The following is a 26,710-nucleotide window of genomic DNA, read 5'->3' on the forward strand; positions in this document are numbered from 1 at the left end:
AATTCAGATGAGTCAAGTTGTAAAAAATGAACATAGGTTTATTTTCCGTGATCACAGAAAATGTCCTCAGTTTACAAATCAGAGACAAGTGTAACAAAAGCCTCTGACCAGGAAAAGTGAGAGCGAGCTCTGGTCAGACTTACAATAAATACATAGTTGACATGACGAACAAAAGATGACAAATTAATAACAGATACGGCAAGAAAAGTAAACAAAGATGTGTTTAGGGGGTTTGTCGTGTCTCACACAAGACTGGAGACAAGGCCAAATGTCATATCTAAGTCAAGCTGTCTTGGGCCTTGGCCGTTGTTTTAAGAACACTGTTAAGACTGTCGCCCTCGTGTCTGAGCTGTATACTAGTTAACTATATTAACTAGTCCAGGCTGTGCAGAGAATATGTATTTATAACAGAACTATGAACATGATATTTCCAACCACAATATATATTTATCCATATATATAAATGTAAACCTTGTTTTGCAATTTGCATTTGATCTATTAAGCCTAATTTTGCAATGTCTATGTACTGTATAGACAGAGGGGGTGTAAAAAAAATTCAAAATTAACAAGATCATAGAAACTTTTATTCAAAAAGATCTGACACAAAAAGTGCATCATAATACTCTTCACAAACACCAACAAGAAACCACTTTATACTCGATAGATTATTAAAATATAAGTTTTCAGAGCTTTGATTTAACCCTTTCACTACCACAGGGTTAACCCCTTCACTGCGACAATGCAGGTTAACCCTTTCACTGCCACACGACAAAGGGTTAACCCTTTCACTGCCACACGACAAAGGGTTAACCCTTTCACTACCACACTAGACGGTTAACCGCCTGTAGTGTGGTAGTGAAAGGTTACCCTTCTGTAGTGTGGTAGTGAAAGGGTTAACCTTCTGTAGTGTGGTAGTGAAAGGGTTAAAGCTGCACAGCATTCACATTTTCATCAGCTACACATCACCATTTACACAGTCAGCATTGTACTTCAACTACACATCACCATTTACACAGTGAGCATTGTACTTGTATGTCTACATAGTTTTGAGATGGCTTGTGGCACAATAAATTACTTACACTATCCTCAACATACAGTGAACAACTACAAAAACAAAAAACAAAAACAACCCTGAAAGTAAACTCGAGTGACGACAACATGGACTTCTTTGTGCATACGGCTCTTGGATCTCAGATGAAGGCAGCAGCATGCAAGAGGCAGCAAAAACAAAACAAACTGAAAAAACCCTAACAGTTTTCTTTTGCAAACCACGCTACGTTGCAGCTGGACCTTTACACAGCGACAGCGTTCATACATTCTTTTATGAACGCTCAAATTCACAGTTGACTCAATTACAATGGGGATGGACAGTGAAGACCATGAGCATTGTTGTTGCTTTTTTTTTTTTACAAAAAGACCACGCCAAAATGAAAACGATCAACAAAGAAAAACAATTAATCACTAGCAAATGCAAATGGCTGACATGTTACACAGATAAACAAAACAAAAAAAATGAAAACAAAGAAAACTAAGACCACGGGTACATGAATTAGCCAAGAATAAATATTTCTCTTATTCACAGGTCTGATGAAATTAGTGCCAAACTAATCATAGTTTATTCTTTTAGTTAAGAGTCCGGTGTGCGCTAGACAAAAAGGCTACATGGTTAAATTATTGTTAAAAATGTATCTAGGATAAAACATTGATAATCACATAAATTGATTAACTGGCAGTAACTTGACTTCAGTAAAGGTGAGTAGTGTGAATATTTGATAGAAAATGTTGGTGTAGCCCAAATGTTTAATACTAGGACATAACATCTAGGGCTGGTTTCAGACTTGGATTAGGCCTAGTAAGGACTTTTTTCAAGGGATGCACTGATCCGATATTGATATGACTAAAATAGCTAGATCGGGTATGGGAGACAATTTTATTATACATTTTTTTTTGTAGTTATTTAATTTAAATAAATAACAATTCAGTACATTTATATCTATGTGTTAATTTGTTACATTTCTTTTCACTAAGTTAGGAAAGTAATGTTTTAAGTCAAGCCTGATGTTGCCTTGCACAAAATAATGATCCCATGTCTCTTCCACACAGTGAGGCATACAGTTTTTTTTTTTTTTTTTTTATCTTTCTTCCCCTCCTTTTTCCCGATTTTTCTCCAATCCCACCCTTCCTGGTTGTTGCGTACTTTTCCCTACTGTTGGTCCGGGAGACCGGAGACTGTCACATGCTTTCCTCAGACGCATGTGCAGCCTGGGGCAGGCCAACCTGGCCGCGCAGGTTCTCACCGGGGAGAGTGTAGCGTGTGGGAGGCCACACTATCTCTCCTCAGTTCCAACCCTCGCTGAACAGGCGCCCCGACCGAACTGTAGGGGTCGCTGTCCACAACGCCCAGGACCCACCCTTCAGCTTTCCTACCCCCTGATACAGCCAATTGTATCAGTGTGAGAGGCCAGCCAAGCTGATAGCAACGGCGGGAGCTGGATTCGAACAGGCGAATCCTAGTGTCTCCCGGTGTTGGTGACGAACGTAATCTCCGTGCGCCACCTGCCCCCCCTGGCATACAGTTTATTAATTAATCGGTACTCGATATCGGCCGATACCAAAAGCCCCAGGTATCGGTATCGGGACTGAAAAAGTCGGATCGGTGCATCCCTACTTTTTCCCCCCCAATAGAGATGCCCACTGAAAGCAACTTTTAAATCCAGGGCTAGGCTTAATCCTCGTCCGTGCAACCCCATCTTAGCTTTAGTCTTAATTGGTCCTATTGGCTACCCCACTCCTTCTTTAAAAGTATGATGCACCGCTATGCTTTGCTATCTTCAATTTAGCAGACTAAATTAACTTTACATCTCCCAGACGAGAGTACATCATGTCATTTCTCAAACACTTACTCCAAAGTTGTTGAAATGGTCAAACTTATCAAAATGTAGATTTTCAGGACATGTTGATTAGAACGTAAAATAAAACGTTCAATTCATTGACTCAAAGCCATGTTCAATTCAACATGTCAGCATGCACTCCGAAAACAGACTGAGAAGTTGGACACATTTCAACAACTTCGGGATAAGTCTTTAACAAATAAGTGCAGCAGATTTTATTTTTAAGTCATGTAAAATGCTTCCGAGTGATCAAAATGAAATTACATTATGTACCGTCGCCCATGAGATAAAACATGCATTTCAGTCTCTGTAAATGTGCCCAGCTGTGATATAAGCCAGCGAGGCATAGCGGTGCTTCTACCACGGCCTGGGTGAGTAGTGTGTATAGTGACACCTATAATACACAACCATAGAACCACCAAACTTGTTACATAAGCTGAATTGAAGTGCCACCCCCTCCCCCTCCCCAACAACACCATCCTCTCTATTCCACGTTTAGATGGAGTTGAATAAAAGTAACCTAATGGGTATTTGATATCAGTGCAAATTAATAGTTTGCCGATGACTGGGTCACAGATCCACAGGACACCGTTAAGTCTGCACAGCAGCCAACATTAAGATGCCTTTTCTACCTTCCAGAACACTGAAGACACAGCAGCCAACATTAAGATGCCTTTTCTACCTTCCAGAACACTGAAGACACAGCAGCCAACATTAAGATGCCTTTTCTATCTTCCAGAACACTGAAGACACAGCAGCCAACATTAAGATGACTTTTCTACCTTCCAAAACACTGAAGACACAGCAGCCAACATTAAGATGCCTTTTCTACCTTCCAGAACACTGAAGACACAGCAGCCAACATTAAGATGCCTTTTCTACCTTCCAGAACACTGAAGACAACAATCCAAAGTCAAAAGAAGGCCTTGTGTGTTTTGCAGAGATGGCCCACCACTGTGTCGTTTTGACTGTCTTGAGGTAAATTCGGTAAAGCTATGGCAGCAGCCCCTCCTTTACCTGGATTCATTTCTGGGGCGAGGTCCTGTAACTGCAGCTGTAGTTTTAATCCAGTACAAATCTACCATGCAAGTCTGAAAAGGTAAATATCCAGAGCAAACCATCTCCCATCTTTCAGCAAACGAAAAGAGGTTATTTCATATTGTATATATATATATATCAGTTTGAATTGACATCTCTGTACACTGTGGAAGAAAAAATACGTACATTTCAAGTACCCTTTTTGTATTGTTTGTTGTTGAATCAACTAAATAAGAGTGATGTACACTTGATATCTAATATTAACTCTCCTAATTAGTTCATTTAAACAACAAAAAGGCCAATGCAGAAAGGTTACTTGAACATGTAAATTCAGACACCTTGTGATTTTTGGCTTTACCGATTAAGGGCTAGATCCACAAAGAATGGATTGCACGGAGCAAGTTGCACCCTTACTTACAATTCATTATGAATAGAAAATGGGGGACCCTGATGTAAACAAGATGAAAGTCTTTCTCTGGTCTGCATCTCCTTAACAATTGTGTGTATTGAGCCGTACTGTAATGTACCCATTCTGCAATCTGTTAATAAAATGTTCATTCAATCAATCAATCTTTTTGGCTGCTGGTAGTGTAAATCATGACATTTTACATCCATGCTAAGGGCAGTAAACTTGAATGAAATCACAGACAGGATTTGATCTCATATAAAATGAGAACTACACGCATAGCACCTAAAAATTCCAGAACAGGACCTCGCACCAGTAAAACAAATCCAGTTCGATGAGGGTTTTAGTATATCACTAGTATTGTACATGGATAAAAAAAAAATTAGGTTGTGAAAACTCACTCCTCCCTGTGTGCACACGGACTATCAGTCTCTCTCTAGTCTTTATCAGTAGAAACGCTTGCGGCTGTTGTCCTTCCAGCGACTGTACAGGACCACCGCCACAACCCCGAGGACCCCCAGGCCGATGATGGAGAAGAGGAGGGTGAAGAAGAACTGGACGCCACTCATCCCGTCCTCCTCCAGCTCCACTAACAAAGAGAAAACGGTTTGAGTTTGTGATGTGCATGACTGACCAAAATCATCTTCCAATAGTCTACCGTTCTTAGGACCGAATATTCGAAAATAAATTTAAAATAAAAACACAAAATTGTTATTTTTGTTTCCGTTTAAATTCAGTTAAATATTCAGTTTCAGTTATTCTTTTTATTTTATTATTATCTTTTTCCCCCTCATTTTTCCGATTTTCTCCCATCCCACTGTTAGTCGTTATGCCAATTCCCAACCCCCTTCCTGGTTGTTGCGCACCCCCCCCCCCCCCCCCTACTGTTGGTCCGGGAGGCCGGAGACTGTCACATGCTTTCCTCCGACACATGTGCAGCCAGCCGGCAGCCAACCTGGCAGCGCAGATTCTCACCGGGAGAGTGTAACGTCACACTACCTTTTTCCAGATCCTACCCTCGCTGTGCAGGCGCCCCGACCGAACTGTAAGGGTCGCTGTCCACAACGCCCAGGACCCACCCACGGCTTCCCTCCCCCTAACTCAGCCAAACAAGTTAGTATAGCGATCAGCCCAAGCCAAGGCAATGCCGACTCTCTGGGAGTCGAGACCGCAGCCTCTTGCATTGGTGACGAGCACAATCTCCGCTACGCCACCTGACCGCCAGTTATTCTTTTTAATAGAATGGATCATTAAAATCAAAGGGTATTGCACATAAATAGGCACTTCAGATAATCCTTCAGAACGTTGATTGGCTCAGCTGACACCATTCACCATCGTAGCCTATAATAACAGCATTGCATTGGCCTATCAACCGGTTTTAATAAACAAAACAGAAACGGTAGCATGTGCATCTTTTAGATCAATTAGGCTATGACAATTAGGCTGCCTCTAAATATAAAAATAAATAAGTTAATAAAGAAATGTACATTAAAAAATTATTAATTATATATTTTTTTTCCGACTCAGACATGAAAATCGAATGTGAGACTGGCACGACTATTGGAACATTCTAACTCATCCCTAGTTTGAGTGCAGTTGATCGTCAGCCAAGTTACAAAACTCAAAATCAAATGGAAGAATGAACTGAAATATATTTTCTTTGAACTAAAAAGGTCCTTGTTAGTGTTATTCTGTTGTTCCCTTGGCAACTGTAAGCAAGGTTAAGAATAATTCTACAATTGGCCAACAATCAGCCATGAAAATGGAGACGCACAGATTCTGATTGTCGTTTTTAAAGCCCAAATTGGCTGATAAATAGGTCCGTCGATAAATAGACACATCCCTGTTCAAATTCTCGACCGTACCTTAACCGTCTGTAGTGTGGTAGTGAAAGGGTTAACATTCTGTAATGTGGTTGTGAAAGGGTTAACAGTCTTTGGTGTGGTAGTGAAAGTGGTAACCTTCTGTAGTGTGGTAGTGAAAGGTCAACCTTCTGTAGTGTGGTAGTGAAAGGGTTAACAATTTGTCGTGTGGCAGTGATAGGGTTAACAGTCTGTAGTGTGGTAGTGAAAGGTTAACCGTCTGTAGTGTGATAGTGAAAAGGTTAACCTTCTGTAGTGTGGTAGTGAAAGGGTTAACCTTCTGTAGTGTCGCAGTGAAAGGGTTAACCTTCTGTAGTGTGGTAGTGAAAGGTTAACCTTCTGTAGTGTGGTAGTGAAAGGGTTAACCTTCTGTAGTGTCGCAGTGAAAGGGTTAACCTTCTGTAGTGTGGTAGTGAAAGGGTTAACCTTCTGTAGTGTCGCAGTGAAAGGGTTAACCTTCTGTAGTGTGGTAGTGAAAGGTTAACCTTCTGTAGTGTGGTAGTGAAAGGTTAACCTTCTGTAGTGTGGTAGTGAAAGGGTCAACCCTTTGTCGTGTGGGAGTGAAAGGGTTAACCTTCTGTAGTGTGGCAGTGAAAGGGTTAACCCTTTGGTAGTGTGGTAGTGAAAGGGTTAAGCTGTGCTTACTAGTGTTGTGTCTCACCAGACCATTTGAGGCTAGAGCAGCTCAGATAATGGCCATATTGAAGTGCCTGTGGTCTCAATTTGCGCTGTACACACGCGAAAATAAAACATTTAATATTTAAAATGTATTGTTTTAATAAATAAAACAAAAAACGAATAATTCATTTGACCAATATTTGTCTTTTTTGGGGGGGCGAGTCCTACACCATACATTTAAAGACTTGGAAACGACTCAAAAAATGTCCAATCCTTTCATCAAGAGCTGTGTGGAAACTCCACCTGTGGCGAAGCGTTCCATGTTGTCCACACTGGGGATGGTGGCCTCCTTTTCCTCCTCCTCCTCTTGAGTCTTCACCACAGTCAGCTGGTACAGCTTCATGGAGATCAGGTCATGGTTATCTGGAAAACACCAAATCAAATCAAACTCACCCTCCTGAAAGTCCCTCCTTATAGTAAGGATGGATAGATCTTTCACCGCCAATAACAACTCCCAAGTCCTACACTTTAACCTCTTAAGCCAGAGTGGTCCGGTACCGGACCGACAATGACATCACGCCACAAATCCATCTCTACAGAATGTATGAATACATTTTTTTTTCAAATGTAGCCAACAGTAACCTGCGCTGTCCACCACTGTACTCGCCGGATTTCCCCATTACCAGTAACCTCCCAATGGACCACTGCTGCCTTGTTTTGTCTGATTGTACTGGCATTGTTGCAGAGGGTATACACGGTCACATGCACACGTTCACACCACACATATACATTCACACATAAAACATATACATAGGTAAGGCACACGCACATATGGGTAGGTAGAACACATATATATAGCACACAAGATAATGCACACACATGAGAGCCACACTTATTATTATTTTAAATTTTTTTTACTTTCTTGTTTGCCTGTCTTGTGCGGTTATTACTGTTGTTAGTGTCACTATTATTATTATTGTTAATGGTATTGTATTGTGATGTCTTGTTCTATGTTGAAAATTGAAAATAAAAACATTTATAAATGTAGCCAACAGTAAAGACCCTAACAGTCAAAAACAGCCGTCAAAGTGTATATTTTCAGCACTACGTTTGTTTACCAATGATTTTAAGTGTCATTAGGGAAATACTAGTTTATAGAAAACTCTGGGCATCGAGTCGGAAAAAGGCGAGGATTGACAAGAGGATTTGGCGCAACCTAAGTTTTCAAGTTTCAAGTTTCTTTAATAGTTGTCATACAGAAGTACAGAATACTTTTGTACAAAATGCTTCTTACTGTTGCGCTCCAGAGACTGTGCATGACAAGATAAGTATGAAATAAAAACATAGTAAAAATTAGAAGTAAAAAAGAGTAAAAAAGAGGTCACAGTGTTCAGTTTAGACATATGTACAATGTTCGTAGACGTAGTTACCATACAATATACAATACTGTGCAGTGTACTAATATACAATACTATATAGTGCAAGGCATAAATGGACGAGGTGCAGTTTAGGTACAATTCACAGTAGGTGTACGAGTTGTAGTGCAAATCCTTTATCAATAAATATAAAGTGTAAGTGTGTTTGTGTGATCTAAAGTGTGGAGAGTGGGTGCTGCAGTGTGTTGTTTGTTTGAGTGAGTGTGTGCGTGTGGGTGTGTGTGCTGTGTGCATTTGATGGTTGTTGCATAGTGATTATTTTCGTTTAGCGATTATTGTTCGTTTAGCAGCCTGATGGCCTGGGGATAGAAGCTCCTTCTGAGTCTTTCTGTGCTCGCCTTAAGACTCCGGTATCGCTTGCCTGACGGCAGCAGTTCAAAGAGGCAGTTGTTCGGGTGGCTCGAGTCCTTAATAATTCTCTTAGCCTTCCCCTTGCACCGCTTGTTGTAAATGTTCTGGAGGGTGGGAAGCCCCCCTTCAATTGTGCGTTCGGCTGAACGTGTCACTCTTTGTAGTCTGCTACGGTCTTGTGCAGTGCTATTCCCAAACCAGGAGGTGATGTTGCCGGTCAGGATGCTCTCTATTGTACATGAGTAGAAGTTCCTAAGGATCTTCTGACTGACTTGGAACTTCCTTAGGCGCCTGAGGAAGTAGAGGCGTTGTCGTGCCTTCTTCACAACACTGTCAATGTGTGTGGTCCATGTCAAGTCCTTGGATATGTGGGCTCCGAGGTACTTGAAACTGTTCACTCTCTCAACCGGTGCCCCGTCGATGCTGAGGGGGCTGTAGTCCTTGACCCCCGACCTCCTGAAGTCCACAATCATCTCTTTTGTTTTGCTGACGTTCAGGGAGAGGCAGTTCTCCTGACACCACTGTGACAGGTTCTCTACCTCTTCCAGGTAGGCCCTTTCGTCGTTGGCAGAGATCAGGCCCACCACTACTGTGTCATCAGCAAATTTGATGATGGTGTTGTTGTTCCGCTGTGCTACGCAGTCATGTGTGTACAGGGAGTAGAGGAGGGGGCTCAGAACACAGCCCTGGGGGGCCCCTATGTTGAGCGTGATGGATGAGGAGGTGCAGTTGCCGGCTCTTACCACCTGGGGTCTGCCCGTCAGGAAGTCCAAGACCCACTGGCACAGGTCATAGTTCAAGCCCAGGTCCCTGAGCTTGGCTATGAGTTTGGAGGGGACTATGGTATTGAATGCTGAGCTGTAGTCGATGAACAGCATTCTCACATAGTTCCCCTGCCTCTTGTCCAGATGTGATGCTGCTGTGTGCAGCACATGGGCTATGGCGTCCTCCGTGGACCTGTTGGGGCGATATGCAAATTGCAGAGGGTCCAGGTTGATGGGGAGGGAGGAACAGATGTAGCCCTTCACTAGCTTCTCAAAGCACTTCATGGCTATGGAGGTGAGGGCTACAGGGCGGTAGTCGTTGAGGCAAGCGGGCGTAGATTTTTTGGGTACAGGGATGATGGTGGACTTCTTCAGACAGGTGGGGATGACAGCCTGTTCCAAGGACAGGTTGAAGATGTCAGTGAATACCGGGGCCAGTTGGTCGGCACAGACTTTTAGGACGCGGCCGGGGATGCCGTCCGGTCCTGCTGCCTTCCTGATATCCACTTTTTTAAAGATCCGTCTCACCTCATGCTCTGTTACCCTGAACACTGAGTCTCCATCAGCAGACCCCCCCCCCCCCCATTGCCGTGGTTTGTAGGCTGGTGTTGTTATTCACAGCCTCAAACCTCGCATAGAAGGAGTTGAGATCATTTGCTAAGGAGATGTCACTGTTCAGTTTGAGGGGGGTTCCTTTGTAGTCTGTCATTGTTCTGAGGCCCTGCCACATGCCTCTAGAGTCAGCCTGTTCAAACTGAAGTTCAACTTTATCCCTGTAACGCCGTTTTGCCTCTATTACTGCTCTCCTGACGTTGTATCTTGCCATCTTGTGTTCTTCCATGTTGCCTGTCACCAGCCCGGTGTTGTATGCTGATGTGCGCACTTTCAGAGCCTAACTTGAGTGTAGTCTTTTGAGAGAAGAGACCCAGGGCTTTTGATGGATGGCCCGATCGATCGGCCAGCGACCGGTATCGGCCGATATTCAGCATAAATATGAGATTGGGGAATTCCGATAATGCTTTCTAGTTGTTGATTGCGAAAACTGATCGATGACGCGCATGAAAAACATGATCCAATTCTCAACAGAGTTGGAATCTCGCCGTCTTCTCTCCTACTACTCACACATGCTGTGAGTGGGCAGTGCACGCATTGCCCCTCCCCTCCCCCTCACAGACACGTCTTGTCAACAAATCCTCTCATTCGCTCCGAAGATACTCGGAAAATACTTTGACTAGAATGGTCAGAAGTAAATTAACTTAGATGCTGTTATGCTTAACACCCAGTACTATTCACTTTACTTAATTTCTTCTTTTTTTTTTAATCCACTTTTTCTCCCATTTTCTATTTTTCTCCCATCCCAATTTCGTATCATCCAATTCAACCCTCCCGTCTCGAACGCTGTTTCTTGCCTCCCACAAGCCGGCTGCAATGTGGACTAAGTCATACATAGCACGAGTCCCCTCCGATACTCGAGGTAACAGCAGTCGATCTTTCAACGTCAGGGGTCTGCGCTTTGGAGGGGAGCCGCCCCCATCGCTTCCTGATTCTACTGCGCAGGCGCACCAACCGACCTGTAGGAGTCACTGTCAACAACGCCCGATCCCCACCCATCAGTTTCCCACCCCCCAATACTGCCAATGTGTATTAGTATGGACAACCAGCTAAACTGAAAGCAATGTGGAGCGCTGGGCTCGAACAGGCGAACCCAGCGTCTCCAGTGTTCATGGTGAGCTGCCCTACTTTACTTAATTTCTAAGATTAGATTAAATAATTTAGTCTGGACTTTGAGAATGCCTGTGTTAGACCTACAGTATAATACTGCCAGCTGCTATAACAAAACCAAAAACAGATGATCGGTGGAAAAAAACGTGATCGGGGCATCCCTTTCGAATTTCAAAAAACTACACTTCCCAGCTCACGCCAGCCCCTGTCCATCATCAGACTTCTTTTTCAGTAATTTCTTTTCCGGGGATCATATCTCACGGCAGGAACTAACCTGAACGTTATTGCCATAAATTAGAACGCAGTTTGTTTCTCTACCTTTCTGCGAACGTCTAGCAAAAAACTGCATTGCAATCGGATGAAAAATGGCGGAGATTTACATTATAAAAAAGTAACTGTACAACATTCACGATTCGATTTTCGAAATCGACTTTTCGATTTGGTCAATTCTATCCACGAGGGTGAGCATTTTGGATATTTTGAACCATGGGAATTGTAGTCTTTTTACTGCCATTTTGTAGCAGACTTCCACTGAAACTTCCTGGAAGATTCTATGGGGTTCAAGGTTCAGAGTTCTGTATGAATTATTTCAATAACTTATTATTCGGGATAATAAGCCACAAAAGGTAACATTTTTGACAAATATTGAAAGGCAGTTCATTTCTCTTCTCTATTGTTAACATGTAGGAACAATTAGATCTGAAATTTGTTTAAAAACGGTTGCACTGTGGGGAAAATAAAAAAGTACAGTCGATTTCATTATCTGTTCTTATGCACGCCTGGTGATACTAAATCCAAATTGAACTCGGGCATTTGAAAGATAATATATGTATATATATTAGTGCTGTCAATCGATTAAAATATTTAACTCGATTAATCGCATGATTGTCCATAGTTAACGCGCGATTAATCACAATTTAATCGCATTTTTTTTTTTTACCATAAACTGATATTTTTCAAGTTTTAATACTCTTATCAACATGAGTCAACAAATGCTTGCTTTATGCAGCCATTTAACACAAAAGGACGACCCTCATGCATTGCAAATTTGCATCAAATTCAAAACAGAGTGATGCACAAAATAACTTAAGAAAATAATTTAAAACAATGAATAAAGTGCATGAAATAATAGGGGAAAGAAAACGTTAGGAACTTGTTACATTAACCCACACAAGGGCTGAGAACTCCCCCCCCCTGCCCTCTCTCTCACACTCTCCCAGCTCTCTCTCTCTTGCCCCTTCCTCATCTCTCTCACGCCCCCTCTCTATCTCTCCCTCTATCTCTCTCACACAGACACACACACACTTTGAGTCAGAAACAAACATAGTATCAATGAGAGTATCAATAATACACCTGAATGAAATCTAATAAAAAATAAAAAAAATTATTAATTTAATTTTTTGTGTTTTATTTTTTTATTATTTTTTAAACAAACATATAAACAAACATGACAACACACGATAAGATATACAAGCATTATTAACAGTGCACATCCAATGAAATCACCATATAGTTAAATGTCTTATACAGGATATACCCCCAATACCTGCTATCTAATACCCTACACACATATGCTCTAGCTCGTACCCCCCCCTCCCGGACCCCCCATTGGATAATCCATCCATTATCCCTCGCTCCTAACACTACCATTATATGCTAGCTTTTATTATCTCCACCACTTCTAACCACATTTTCATTTTTTATTAATTGAGACCCAAAATTCTTGCTGTAGATATTTCTTGATAAATCACATCGAGATATGTAATAATCCAGACCTTTCGGCAAATTTTTTCCGGTTGGAACCATTGTGATGCTATCAGCTTTTTAGCCACTGTGATACCCGATAAAACCAATCTCTTTAGCTGTGGATGTACTGCATTCTCAAAAACATCATTCAGCAGTAATACAGAGGGGTGTACAGGTATATTCAGAGTTAAGAGATTTGATAATTGCTGAGTCACCTCTTTCCAGAATATTTTAACTGGTGGGCAGTCCCAGTACATGTGCATAAATGTCCCCTCGTCCCCATTTGTACATAAGGAGCATTTGGACTCTTGTTTAAGACCCATTCTGTTCAGTCTTATAGGAGTCAAGTATGTCCTATGGATATTGTTGTGAAGGGCCAGATTAAACCGAATATATATATTTATTTATATATATATATTTAATTGTATTTGTATATTCTCTAATATTCCCTGATATCCCTTGTATATTCCTTGTACAATATGCATTGAATATCCATTCTAGCCTACTGAACATCCCATAATAGTCTCCATTCTACTATTGGTCGAGACCTTGGTGCCAGGCTGCCATACCCCTCAGACCCAGTTCAAACGTACCGCTCGACATGTACGAACAAGTCCTAGTTCCGCGTAGGAATTTGGCTACCGCACCACTAATGGGACTATTTGTTCATAGTGCGTATATATACTGCGCTACTAAAGTAGGACTTTCTTTTCAGTCCAGTTTCTTACCCTCCAATAGAGTCACAGACGTAAAGCCTCCCCGCGATGCCACGTGTGGGAGTAAGGCCAAGTTCGCCTACCATCGGTATTGAGACATTGTGTATATTAATATTTGAATAGTCATATTTGGCACTATATCGTCGAGTTGGACGTAGTCTATTAAGCTAATAATAGTCTGTTAATATATAGTGCTTCGTGCGGTGAGAATACTACCGTAGTCAGTACCCCATCGTTTCGGGCAGAGAACTGGCTGCTTACCCAGGGTGGTTGACCCTATGTGAAGCTGCACCCGAGGAGCCCCAGAGCCGACGAGCGAGTGGACCTGTATACCGGATTATTCTACCGACGACAGCCCGCCTTCCCAGGCACGGATTATGCTTTGGATACTTTGATTATTCTATGGATAAAGACCCCCGACACTACCGTGTGTTGGAACCCCCCCCCCCTGGAGAGGACACAAGGTGAGGAGACGCTCTGCAAGACGAGGTCTCTCCACATCTCTCCCCCGTGGACCGGAGAGAGCCGGCCCACAAAGAGTCCACCTGCTTTCATCTGTGGTCCAAGGATCGCCGGCGCATTGAACGGCACTACAGTGGGTTCTCCTGGGATACCCTTGGCCGGACGAGGCAGCTGGATTCTACCCCCCCCCCCCCCCCCTCCTACTCCTGTCGGCTTACAAGCGACCGGATTAACCCCCTCTAGTGTATCCAGCCTATAATCATTAAAGTATCATTGCTGTTATTCCTTAACTATTCCAGGTCGTATATTTACCACCTGCGCCTTCAGAGATTGGACATTATCTATTGATATACCGACGAATACTCCTTGCCATAAAAGTGCATACTATTTCAATTCATAAATGTAATTAAGTGATTAAGTGTTTAGTCTACACACCATCGCTGTGTAGGCAATAAAGACCCGTTTCTAATTCGTACATTTGTGTTGGATCCGTTTCATCTACGTGAGAGTGTTCATGATAATATATTTATGCCGTGTACTGGGTGGCCGAATATTAAGTACAAAGGTAGTGGTAGTAAGTATCATATCTAGTAATACAGTCAGGGAATTGTACCCCTCAGTTACAGATATAGTTAAGATTGATTTGTTGATGGTCCGGGTTCCTTGATGCAAGTCGAACATCAGTGGTGCAGTCCTAATATGGGAACTGGTAACACGCCACGTGCACGCGCGGGTACGTGCATGCGCACATAACTGATTTATACACGCACGCACACACACGCAAGCGCATATACGCAAGTGCAATCTTTCTATCATACAAGCTCTTCTTGCTCTCTATTTGTGTGAATGTGCGCGTGGAAAGCTGGCGCGCAGCACAGACGCTTGATTCAATATCATAAGCAGGTAGACCCCATCACGAATTCCGAGCCACATTAGTATTCACCTCCACTGCCTGTGTCACACAGAATGAAGGGGGAGATGCATTCAGATAGCCAACACCCAGACACTTAGTCTACCTGCGCTTTTTGTTATGTAAAACGGTGGCCGGGTACTAGTCACAACGAATGGATACAGCGCATTTTTGTGTGCGCGTACACACGAGTACACATCCGTGCACGATCGCGCGTACTTCTGCCTCAGTGATCTGGTAACACGGCGTGTAACCGGGTGTGACCGCGACTGCACCACTGTCGAACATTTGCCCAGGCTTCTTGCCACTCAAAATCTATTTCCAGGTCTGGTATATCCCTCCTCCAAATAGAGTCTAGGTGGAGGGTTTCATACGAGGCCGTTAGTAATTGATGATAAAAATCTGATACAAAACCTCTCGATATCTCTCTTTCATAGAAAAATGTGTGGTATCTGTGGTGTGCAATTGGTATCGTTAATGGAACACCGTGAGCCTTCAAACATGCAAATAACTGTGCGTAAAAATAGTATGTGGACTTGGTGAGATTACATTTTTTGCGTATTTCATCGAAACTACAAAAACCCTGTTTGTTGAAAACGTCTCCTAATGAGTGTATGCCTTGCTTTTCCCATCTAGGGAATCTTATAGGTTGTTTTCCAATCAAGAGTGCATTGTTATTGAATAAGGGAGTATGATTATGCCATTTATGTGGGATATAATCTTTTTTTTGTGTTTCACGCTACATCCGGATCGCATGATCGATTATGGGGCCAAATTTCCGTTCGCATTGCTTAATTGATAATTTGGTGTATACTATGTCCTTCAGCCTATATGGAGCTACTATATTTTCTTCTAAATTTCTCCAGGATACTGATGCTTAGGGATCAAACCATGTTGTCAGTGGTCTTAAAGTGTACGCCTGGGAGCGGCTAGGTTGCGTAGTGGGCAAGGCGCTCGCCACGAAATGCTGGAGACGCTGGGCTCGTCAGTTCGAGCCCAGCGCTCCACATTTGCTTTCAGTTTAGCTGGTCGTCCGTACTAATACACATTGGCCGTATTAGGGGGTGGGAAACTGATGGGTGGGGATCGGGCGTTGTGGACAGCGACTCCTACAGGTCGGTTGGTGCGCCTGCGCAGTAGAATCAGGAAGTGTCGGGGGCAGCGTGAGCCTCCCACGCGTTACTCCTCGCCACTGAGAGATCGAGCTGCGCAGGTGAAAAGATGCGACTGCTGTTACCTCAAGTACCGGAGGGGACTTGTGCTATGTATGACTTAGTCCACATTGCAGCCGGCTTGTGGGAGGCAAGAAACAGTGTCCGTGACAGGGGAGGGTTGAATTGAATGATACGAAATTGGGATGGGAGAAAATATAGAAAATGGGAGAAAAAGTAGATAAAAAAAAAAAAAGTGTACGCCTTAAAATAGTGGTAGAAATCTGGAAATGCCATACCACCGTCTGCTTTGTTTCTGTGCGGTGGATCTTTTTATACATGGTGGTTTGTTATTCCAAATAAATTTGTATGTGGAGGAGTGTAATTATTTCCAGTAACCCTTTGGAGGGGGTAACGGTAGCATTGAGCTGAAGAAGTTGATTCTAGGTAGGACGTCCATCTCAACTATTGATATCCGTGCCTGTACTGAGTTTTTAAGTTTTGACCACCTGACAAGGTCGTATTTGATTTTTTTTTGGATTTTTATGTAATTGTGCTTCACCGTTTGGCTTATGGTAGGAAATATTTCAACTCCCAAGCATCTAAAGTGTTTTACCATAGGTATCTCTACTGGGAGGGTTATATTTCTTTTTGCAGGGGCGTTAAGTGGGAAGAAGGCCGACTTCGGCCAATTTATCCTAAATCCCGATAAATCTCCAAAGTCCTCAATCAACTTGAGAAGATGAGGCAATGCGGTGTTGGGGTTTTGCATGAACAGTATTACGTCGTCTGCATATAAACTAATTTTGTGTTGTGTGCCCTTGATTACGATTGGTTCTATGGATTGGGATTGTCTTATATATTGTGCTAAAGGCTCTAATGATAGATCGAATAGTCCGGGACTAAGAGGGCAACCCTGTCTGGAAGAACGTGATACCGGAAAGATTTCGGAGGTGATTGTTCCTGTTGTAATCATGGCCGATGGGTCTTTGTATAATACTTTAATCATATTAATGAATCCTTTTCCTAACCCCATCCTTTAATACTGCCCATAGATACGACCATTCCAACCTGTCAAAAGCTTTCATTGCATCCAGGGACAGCATCGCCTTAGGTGTGTTGTCTTCCTTGTTAGCATCTAGTACGTGTAGTAATCGTCTTATGTTATCAGTGATCAAGCGGCCTCTTATGAAGCCAGTTTGGTCCGGATGAATTAAAGACGTCATATGCTTTTGTAGTCTGATGGCTAATACCTTAAGAGTACAGTTTGATATCGGTTCCGAGGAGGCTTAAAGGTCTATAACTACCGCACTCGGTGGGGTCTTTGTCTTTTTTAAGGAGGACTGTTATGAGTGCAATATTGTCATTCTTATGGAAGTTCCCCTCCTTGACTGAGTATAAAATCATATTTAGTAATAAGGGACCAATTATGTCCCAACAAGAGAGGTACATTTCTGGTGGGATACCGTCTCTTCCAGGAGCCCTACCATTTTGCATTTCAGATATGGCCTCCCTAAGTTCATCTAGTGTGATCGGTGTTTCTAACTGTTTAGCGTCATCCTCTGAAAGTTTAGGGAGGTTAATTTGATTAAGATATGTGTCCATTTTGTTTTGATCGAAGGTCGTTTCTGATTTGTATAAGTTGGAGTAGAATTCTTTGAATGTAGTGTTTATTTCTTTGGGTTCTGTAACAAGTCCTTGTTGTGCTCTAATGGTAGTTATATCTGCAAATTTTGCGTTGACTCTTAATCGCATAGCTAATAGGTGACTTGGTTTGGAACCTTGGGAGTACTGCTGTTGTCTTGTGCTACGTATTTGCATTTCAGATTGTTGTCTGTATATGGCGTTAATCTCTTTTTTTAGTATATTGACTTGATTTTCCAGTCGAACCGAGTTGTTGTATTGTAAAGAATTAAATAACGTTGAGTAAAGCGTTTCCAGTTCAGCCAGTTTTGAGCATCGATTCTTGCGTATTTGGGAGGAAAAGCTATCAGTGAAATCCTTGATCATTCCCTTTGTCGACATCCATAATATTCTGGGGTCCTGCACCGAATTCGCATTCATCCGTAGGAATACCGTAAGAGCTTCTTTGATTTGTGTAATGAATTCCTTGTTATTAAGCAGCATCGTGTTAAATCGCCATCTTGGGGCTCGGGATGATAGTATACCAAATGTTCCTTTTAGGAGTAAATAACAGTGATCTGATAATGCATTGGGTATCATTTCCACATCGTAGTTATCAAATAGTCTCGGGATGTAAAAACGTAATCTATTCTGGATAATGTGTTATGTCTCACAGATCGACAAGAGTACTTCCGGGTTGTGGGGTTGAGTGATCGCCATAAGTCATTTACACCTGTAATCTTCGACCAATCCTTTAATGCAGGGGTCGGCAACCCTAGGCACGCGTGCCTGCTTAGGCACGCGGGACCATTTCCATAGGCACGCGGGGGGGGGGGGGGGGGGGCAGCATAAAAAAAAAAAAAAAAATTATTATTATTATTATTATTATTATTATTTGAAATATTATTGTGAAATGTTTTGCACTGTTGTCGCATATCTCTTGTTGAAATCCTCCCACAGGTTCTTTTTTGTAAGTCGACTGTTCTGCACACCCCTATATTATGACAGCAATCAGCTGTTCCCATGTGCTCCGCTGTAGCCGGCCTCCCGCCGGCCTCCCGCAGCAGTCGCGCCAGGTAACACACAGTGCTGAGGTTGCATTCTGTGCAGTGTCATGATCAACCCCCGCTAAGAAATCAAAGCAAATTCGCACATTCCAGCCCTCGTGGACAGACGATTACGGGTTTGTGGACCGTCAGAAGGACCGTGCTATGTGTTCTTTCTGTTTGGAAAATGTAGTTTGCCAAACATCATCTGTGAAACGCCATTTCGAGACTAAGCAGAAAACAAGTTTCAAGGATCAGGCGGATAAGGCAGAATCCATTAAACGTGCCGTCGCCAGGTATGGGAAGCAAGCCAGCACCCTCAAAGTGTTCACGCGCGCTCAAAAACACGCAACTGAAGCAATTGCTATCGCATTGCTCATTGCATTGCAAAACGTGGAAAGCCATTCACGGATGGCGACGTATATAGGCTTTTATCTGTACCTCATATGTTTTGTTTGAAGGCTTGCCAAATAAAGAGACAATAAAAGCAAGGATAAAAGATATCCCCACCATGTCAACGGAACGTTGCAATGGCTTTGCTGACGGTCTTCGGGTCAACATACCTCTGTGAGCAGATCTTTTCGCACATGAAGTACGTGCTCAACCCCTCCCGGAGTCGATTGACAACCGACCACTCCGAAGCATGTGTCCAGCTTAAAGTGACTAATTACACCCCCCAAATAACCGGAGCTCAGCCAGGCAAAACACTGACGCGACAGGTAGGCTGCTGTTTATTTTCCTGTACATCGGTTTGCATGTTAACTTGAACTTGAACGTGCATATGCAGGGCTCTACGCATAATAGATCATACGCACAATCGCGCATATATTATTACTTATTACATTATTATTATTAGATGAAGCTGTGTTCTGAGGTGTTCTGAGCTTCTGAGCTGTGTCATGTGACAATAGTACACATATTTAATTGAAACCCTTTATTTGTTTATTATTTCAATTTAGCTGGAAATACATTGCTACATCATTCAGTAACATTTGCAGAGCCTTATAACAAAAACATTATTACGGTCACCATTGTGACCAGTGCTTAATCAACACATTTTATTATTTATTTTTCTATTATTTCATTGAACATGTTAAAAGCCATTTTTCTTACTCAAAATGTGAGTATTACCAAGTCAACTTGTGTTCTTAAAACAATGACAATAAACATAGTTTTATTAGGTTGAAATAATGTGGTTGTGTACTTATTTTTCTGTTAACTTATTATGGATTGAAAACTGAGCACAGTAACTGAACTCAATATTTTTAAGTTTGGGTAACTTATTATTATTTATTTTTGTACAGTTCTCCATTAGGCCTGTAGGTGGAGCTATGGTGTGTGCTGTGTCCAAAAATGAATGGGCAAATGTGAGTGAAATGGTCGCACTGTATGCAGCTGTTTGTCTGCATTGCACCCCCCCCCCCCCCCTCCCCAACTCAGATTTAGGGTTGATACAACCATCATAATAATATTGTTAATAATAACAATAACAATAATGATGTAATAATGTAAGAATTATCATTAAAAAGACCTGATTATGAGAGAAAAAAAAAATACGATGCATGGAATATTGTTGAGGCACACTAGTTACAACTATATTTCAAATAGGCACTCCATGTCAAAAAGGTTGCTGACCCCTGCTTTAATGCATTAGATGCATTTTTTTGTTCGTTGGGAAAAGGAGGGGTTTGATTTGTCCATCCTTGGATTCCAAATGGCATTAAAATCCGCACCAATTATAAATGAGTATTCGGGAAGGTCTAACATTGCTCTGGTAAGTGTAGTGAAGAAACTAACTTCGTATAAATTTGGGGCGTATACCGCTACCAACGCTATTTTCCTGTTCTTGTGTAAAATCTTAGCTATAGTTATCCGACCATCTGCATCAGACCATACTCCCTTCAATTCAATATTCAACTTCCGTCTAACGACTATGGCTACTCCCCGAGTTCTCGTTCCAAAGGAAGAGTGACTAATGTTATTATATGTGTTGTCCGCTAACGTATCTATGTCTTTCTCTAAAATGTGCGTTTCGCTTAGCAGAGCCACGTCCACCTGTTCTTTTTTCATCAGTGTGAGCACGCTTTTGCGTTTGTGTTGATTATTTATTCCACCAGTGTTCCAGATCATTATATTCAAACTAGCCATAATCTATACATGTTGTTGTGTAGTTGTTGGTAATGCTTCTGGAGTGCGAAGCAACAATAGATGTACATCCAACTATTGAGGTCCCGTTGAGAGCCGAGCTTAAAACATACATGTATACAAATAAAAAATCCCCTATTCCCCCCTCCCACCGAGAATCGTACAGGACTGTGTTCCATGAACACAACCTTCGCGTATAACTCCCTCCCTTAAACCACCGGATATCCCAGAATGATCCAATTATCCTTAACTTTCCTATGTATACCATAGGATCTAACATTCTAAATTCTACCATAAGTAGAATGTCAACTGTGGCTTGGCCCCTCTCCCGTTAAATACAAATTAAAATAAGATAAAACTAAAAATAAAGACCAAAAATAAGCTTCAATTATCATACCATAATCACTTACATTTTATAAGAACTTGTGTAATTTATAATAACCCATGAATAATATAGAGGTATTGAACTGAAAAGAGAACCTCAATAAATCAGAGAAAAGAGAAGAAAAAAAAAAAAAAAAAAACATTAACTTAGATCTTGAAAGAGCTTTACTATGCTTAAACACCTAGAGTATAAATTGGAGAAGTAGTGGAAATATTTCCAATTAATAAAAAGCTGTTAAATACGTATATGCAGCATTTCCCCTGGCCAGGGGTGGGCGATGATCCGTTGTGAAGAATGTTATTCCGAGATGGGCCCACCGGTCCTCAGCCAGCCGCTGCTGTGATGGTTCTGTGGTTCTGCAGCTAGATGCTATTGGTTATTCCCCCGAAGGTCTTCTGGCTGTATGTCTGGCCACATATTGCTGTTATTCCAGAATGTTCCATATATCAAAGAATGTTTTAAATGTTCTAGATTATTCCAATATGTCGTTTTTACAGTGTTAGAATGTTCCAGTATGTTCCGGAATGTTGTTAGAATTCCATACTCTTAAAATAAGGACCGCTTCGACGTCATGCTCATCTTCTCTGTATCGCTCCAATTTTAAATCCAATATGTCCGCAATAATAAAAGTCCAACGGGGAAAACATTCAATAACTCAGAGCTCGTGGGTCTCTCTGTCCCAAATCAGCGGTTCATTAAAGTTTATACGATATGGTGTCCATGCCTAACAAAGATTAAAAGGCCGTTTATACACTATCCTGCATTTTGTGCTGCCATATATTTGACTGCATCTTCAGGCGAGTTGAGGAAAACCCTTTCTCCTTGTTTATCGACGATACGAAGTCTTGCAGGGTATATTAATATGAGTTTGTATTAGTGTTGTCAAAAATATCGAAGTATCGATACATATCGATACTGAATATTTAAAAAGGCTTCGATACTCATTTCCCGAAGTACCGATACTTTCTGCACTATCGGTACCACCAGCTGGCGAGTGTTCTACCGCAAGTTGTTGACGCGCTGTTCAGAGCGCTCAGCGTGCTTGCCCCCCCGGCTCCTCCGAGTCCAGCCCTCCCCCTCACAGAGTCACAGAGAGCCGTCTTCTTCAGTTAGTAAACAAACATTTTAGCTGAAGATGGTAAATGCAGAGCCTCCGCAACTTGTGCTTGTGGATAAAGAAAGCAGCAGAAGTGCTGTTTGGAGGTACTTCGGGTTTCAAGTAAACAACGAAGGACAAGCTACAAATGCCCCAATGCTATTTGCAAGCGGTTATAGCAGTGCCAGCGCCGATCTCCATAAAGAAATGAAAGAGGTTCGTGACAGCTGCTCTTTCAACGTCACTGTGACTGAAGCATTAAACCATTAACTCTAGTTTAATACATGATACGTTGTCTACTGATGGCGCATAATATCAACAGCTGCTTCGTTGTAACGTTACAGCTACCAGCTAAAGTTAGCCCCCTTAGCTTAGCTGGCCACAGTTATAAATACTGCATGGAAACGGAGTAACGTTAACGTGTAAACGTTATGTCGAGGTCATACAATACTACAGTCGACATAAGGTTAACGTTACCCCGTTTCCACCAAGTGTTTAAATAGCAGCAATCTTGTTGAAAATGTAACATTACTCAAATGCTCCGAGCATAGCCTCTCTGTCTCTCTCCATCTACTGCTACCTCTCTCTCTCTCTCTCTCTCGCTCTCTCTCTCTCTACCGCTACCTCTCTCTCTATCTACCGCTACCTCTCTCTCTCTCTCGCTCTCTCTCTCTATCTACCGCTACCTCTCTCTCTCTCTCTATCTACCGATACCTCTCTCTCTCTCTCGCTTGCTCTCGTTATCTTTAAATAAAAACTGTTACTAACTGTTCAGTTTGTGAGGTACATGCAACACAGATTACAGTGTTTACATCTGTCTGCTTGAGAAAATACCATGTTCTGCATTTGCAATAAAAATGATTGAAGTGAGATGAACAGTTATTTTTAAATGTGTGATCTAAAGATAAACAAAGGGTTTTAAAAGTGTTATATTTATCTTCTCTTATAGTATCAGACTCGAAGCTGAGGAGAATCAACCAGCAACAAAAGCTAAATTTGTTAAAAAAAAAATATATATATATATATATATATATATTTTTTTTTTTTTTTGGTATCGAAATGGTATCGAAGTATCGATACTTTTCAAGGTATCGTATCGAAGTCGAAATTCCAGTATCGTGACAACACTATTTCTCCAGATAGAGTTGAGACATCACCGTCTTGTACTTGGCCCGCAAGATCACCACATCCCGACAATAATCTTCAAAGAAGTGTATTGACATATCCTTGTGTTTCAGATTGCCTTTCATCCTGCGAGTCTCCCGAATGATAATTTATTTTACTCTGACTTGATGCAGGACAGCCATGATCACTCTGGGTCTGACGTTATTGTCGTTGGATCGGGTCCCCAATCTGTAACACTGCTCCACCTCAGGTACCGTAGGAAGGATTGTTGGTCCCAGGATTTTCTGTAATTCTGTCGCAAACGCTTCAGGATGTGTGCAGCTCACCGACTCGTCCAGTCCGACTATACGAATATTCAACTTGCGATTTTGATATTCCATCTCGAATATTTTAGCTTTTTGTCCTTCATTGATTCGCTTAAGCTCAGCCGTTATATCGTTGAGCTCCGTATTGAGTTCTTTGTAGTTTCCCTTCATCTCAGCCGTTATCGTTGATATCAGCTACGTCTTTGTAGATCCGACTGAAATTCTGTTGGTGTTCTTCCAAACCAGTTTCCAGTGCTACGGCACCCTTAGCGCTTCTATTTTGCATTCGATAGATTCTTTGATAGCATCTACTTTTTCGGTTATTGTCTTCTCCATTTTTTTCATTTCCCGGATGATATATTCTGTATCTGCGGAGGTGTTTATAGGGGTTGAGGAGGAGGCCATCTCGTCAATATCCTCTGCTATTTTGCGCACGTATCCCGCGACCATAGGCGGGTCCTCTGTGCTTGGTTTTGCAATCGTTTTATCTTTCCTTGTTAATGGCATCTCAAATCTTTCAGTCAATATAGTTAGTTGGTAATCTCAGTTGATATATGCGTCAAGTTTTAAACGCATTGGTGGTATATAAATATGTTTTTAAAACGAAAACAAAAAAAAACGGGTGAGCTGCTGTGTCACATGTGACTTACTCCATTCTATAGCTAAACCGCTATTAATTTTTTTTTAAAGTTAATTGTGAGTTAAAAAAATTTGTGGCGTTAATAGAATCGGGCGATAACGCGTTAACTTTGACAGCCTTAATATATATATAAATGTGCGAATTGGCTATAATAAGGTAATTTATAAGCCTCCTATTCTATATTCTATAATAATATTTCAAATAGCATTGGTCCGGATGGGAGAATTCAGTACTGTATCTACAGAACCTTCTGTTTAATAATCTTCCCTTTATTAATTTCCTTAGATTCTTTTTACACATTATCTCAAGAAGGTACTGAACAAGATCAGTGGCAGTTTTTAATGTTTGGTCATTATTAGCATGGTGTTATCCACTGTCAAAGATGCAAATAAAAATCATAAAATCATATTCTCCTTTGTTTCATCACAATTTAAGCAAGCCTAGTAATAGACAATATTTCTGACACTGTGAATACATTCCCCGAGGTCCATAGATGTCCCTAGATACCAGGAATATGCAAATGGGCCTTGTAGAAGTGGAGCAATATTCCATTTACCTAGGTATATATTTTTTAGGCGGATTTTCTGAAAATATTCCACGGGTGGAAGAGGTTAATGACAGAGTCTAGAGAGCTCAGTACCTGTGAGGTCAGTCTATAGAGCTCAGCACCTGTGAGGTCAGTCTAGAGAGCTCAGTACCTGTGAGGTCAGTCTATAGAGCTCAGTACCTGTGAGGTCAGTCTATAGAGCTCAGTACCTGTGAGGTCGGTCTATAGAGCTCAGTACCTGTGAGGTCAGTCTATAGAGCTCAGTACCTGCGAGGTCAGTCTATAGAGCTCAGCACCTGTGAGGTCAGTCTATAGAGAGCTCAGCACCTGTGAGGTCAGTCTATATAGAGCTCAGCACCTGTGAGGTCAGTCTATATAGAGCTCAGTACCTGTGAGGTCAGTCTATAGAGCTCAGTACCTGTGAGGTCAGTCTATATAGAGCTCAGCACCTGTGAGGTCAGTCTATAGAGCTCAGCACCTGTGAGGTCAGTCTATAGAGCTCAGCACCTGTGAGGTCAGTCTATAGAGCTCAGCACCTGTGAGGTCAGTCTATAGAGCTCAGCACCTGTGAGGTCAGTCTATAGAGCTCAGCACCTGTGAGGTCAGTCTATAGAGCTCAGTACCTGTGAGGTCAGTCTATAGAGCTCAGCACCTGTGAGGTCAGTCTATAGAGCTCAGCACCTGTGAGGTCAGTCTATAGAGCTCAGCACCTGTGAGGTCAGTCTATAGAGCTCAGCACCTGTGAGGTCAGTCTATAGAGAGCTCAGTACCTGTGAGGTCAGTCTATAGAGCTCAGCACCTGTGAGGTCAGTCTACAGAGCTCAGCACCTGTGAGGTCAGTCTACAGAGAGCTCAGCACCTGTGAGGTCAGTCTATAGAGAGCTCAGCACCTGTGAGGTCAGTCTATAGAGCTCAGCACCTGTGAGGTCAGTCTATAGAGCTCAGCACCTGTGAGGTCAGTCTATAGAGCTCAGCACCTGTGAGGTCAGTCTATAGATAGCTCAGTACATGTGAGGTCAGTCTATATAGAGCTCAGCACCTGTGAGGTCAGTCTATAGAGCTCAGTACCTGTGAGGTCAGTCTATAGAGAGCTCAGCACCTGTGAGGTCAGTCTATAGAGCTCAGCACCTGTGAGGTCAGTCTATATAGAGCTCAGCACCTGTGAGGTCAGTCTATATAGAGCTCATCACCTGTGAGGTCAGTCTATATAGAGCTCAGCACATGTGAGGTCAGTCTATAGAGCTCAGTACCTGTGAGGTCAGTCTATAGAGCTCAGTACCTGTGAGGTCAGTCTATATAGAGCTCAGCACCTGTGAGGTCAGTCTATAGAGCTCAGTACCTGTGAGGTCAGTCTATAGAGCTCAGCACCTGTGAGGTCAGTCTATATAGAGCTCAGCACCTGAGAGGTCAGTCTATAGAGCTCAGCACCTGTGAGGTCAGTCTATAGAGCTCAGCACCTGTGAGGTCAGTCTATAGAGCTCAGCACCTGTGAGGTCAGTCTATAGAGCTCAGCACCTGTGAGGTCAGTCTATATAGAGCTCAGCACCTGTGAGGTCAGTCTATATAGAGCTCAGCACCTGTGAGGTCAGTCTATAGAGCTCAGCACCTGTGAGGTCAGTCTATAGAGCTCAGCACATGTGAGGTCAGTCTATATAGAGCTCAGCACCTGAGAGGTCAGTCTATAGAGCTCAGCACCTGTGAGGTCAGTCTATAGAGCTCAGCACC

General features: G+C 42.2%; 1 protein-coding gene across 2 annotated transcripts in view; it reads right to left on the reverse strand.

Moving 5' to 3' along the window:
- Positions 1-1,386: 1,386 nt before the first annotated feature.
- lman2lb (lectin, mannose-binding 2-like b) overlaps positions 1,387-26,710 on the reverse strand; it is a 42,323-nt gene continuing 16,999 nt past the window's right edge. For both annotated transcript variants that reach the window (XM_084307262.1, XM_084307261.1), the window contains 2 exons: positions 7,119-7,238; positions 1,387-4,924 (listed from right to left, as the gene is read on the reverse strand). In XM_084307262.1, coding sequence (XP_084163388.1) covers positions 4,782-4,924; positions 7,119-7,238 — 263 coding nt within the window. In that variant the 3' untranslated portion in view covers positions 1,387-4,781. The remainder of the gene's footprint in view (positions 4,925-7,118; positions 7,239-26,710) is intronic.

Source organism: Notolepis coatsorum, assembly GCF_963971535.1.
Source record: "Notolepis coatsorum genome assembly, chromosome: 2".
NCBI classification, from domain to species: Eukaryota; Metazoa; Chordata; class Actinopteri; order Aulopiformes; family Paralepididae; genus Notolepis; species Notolepis coatsorum.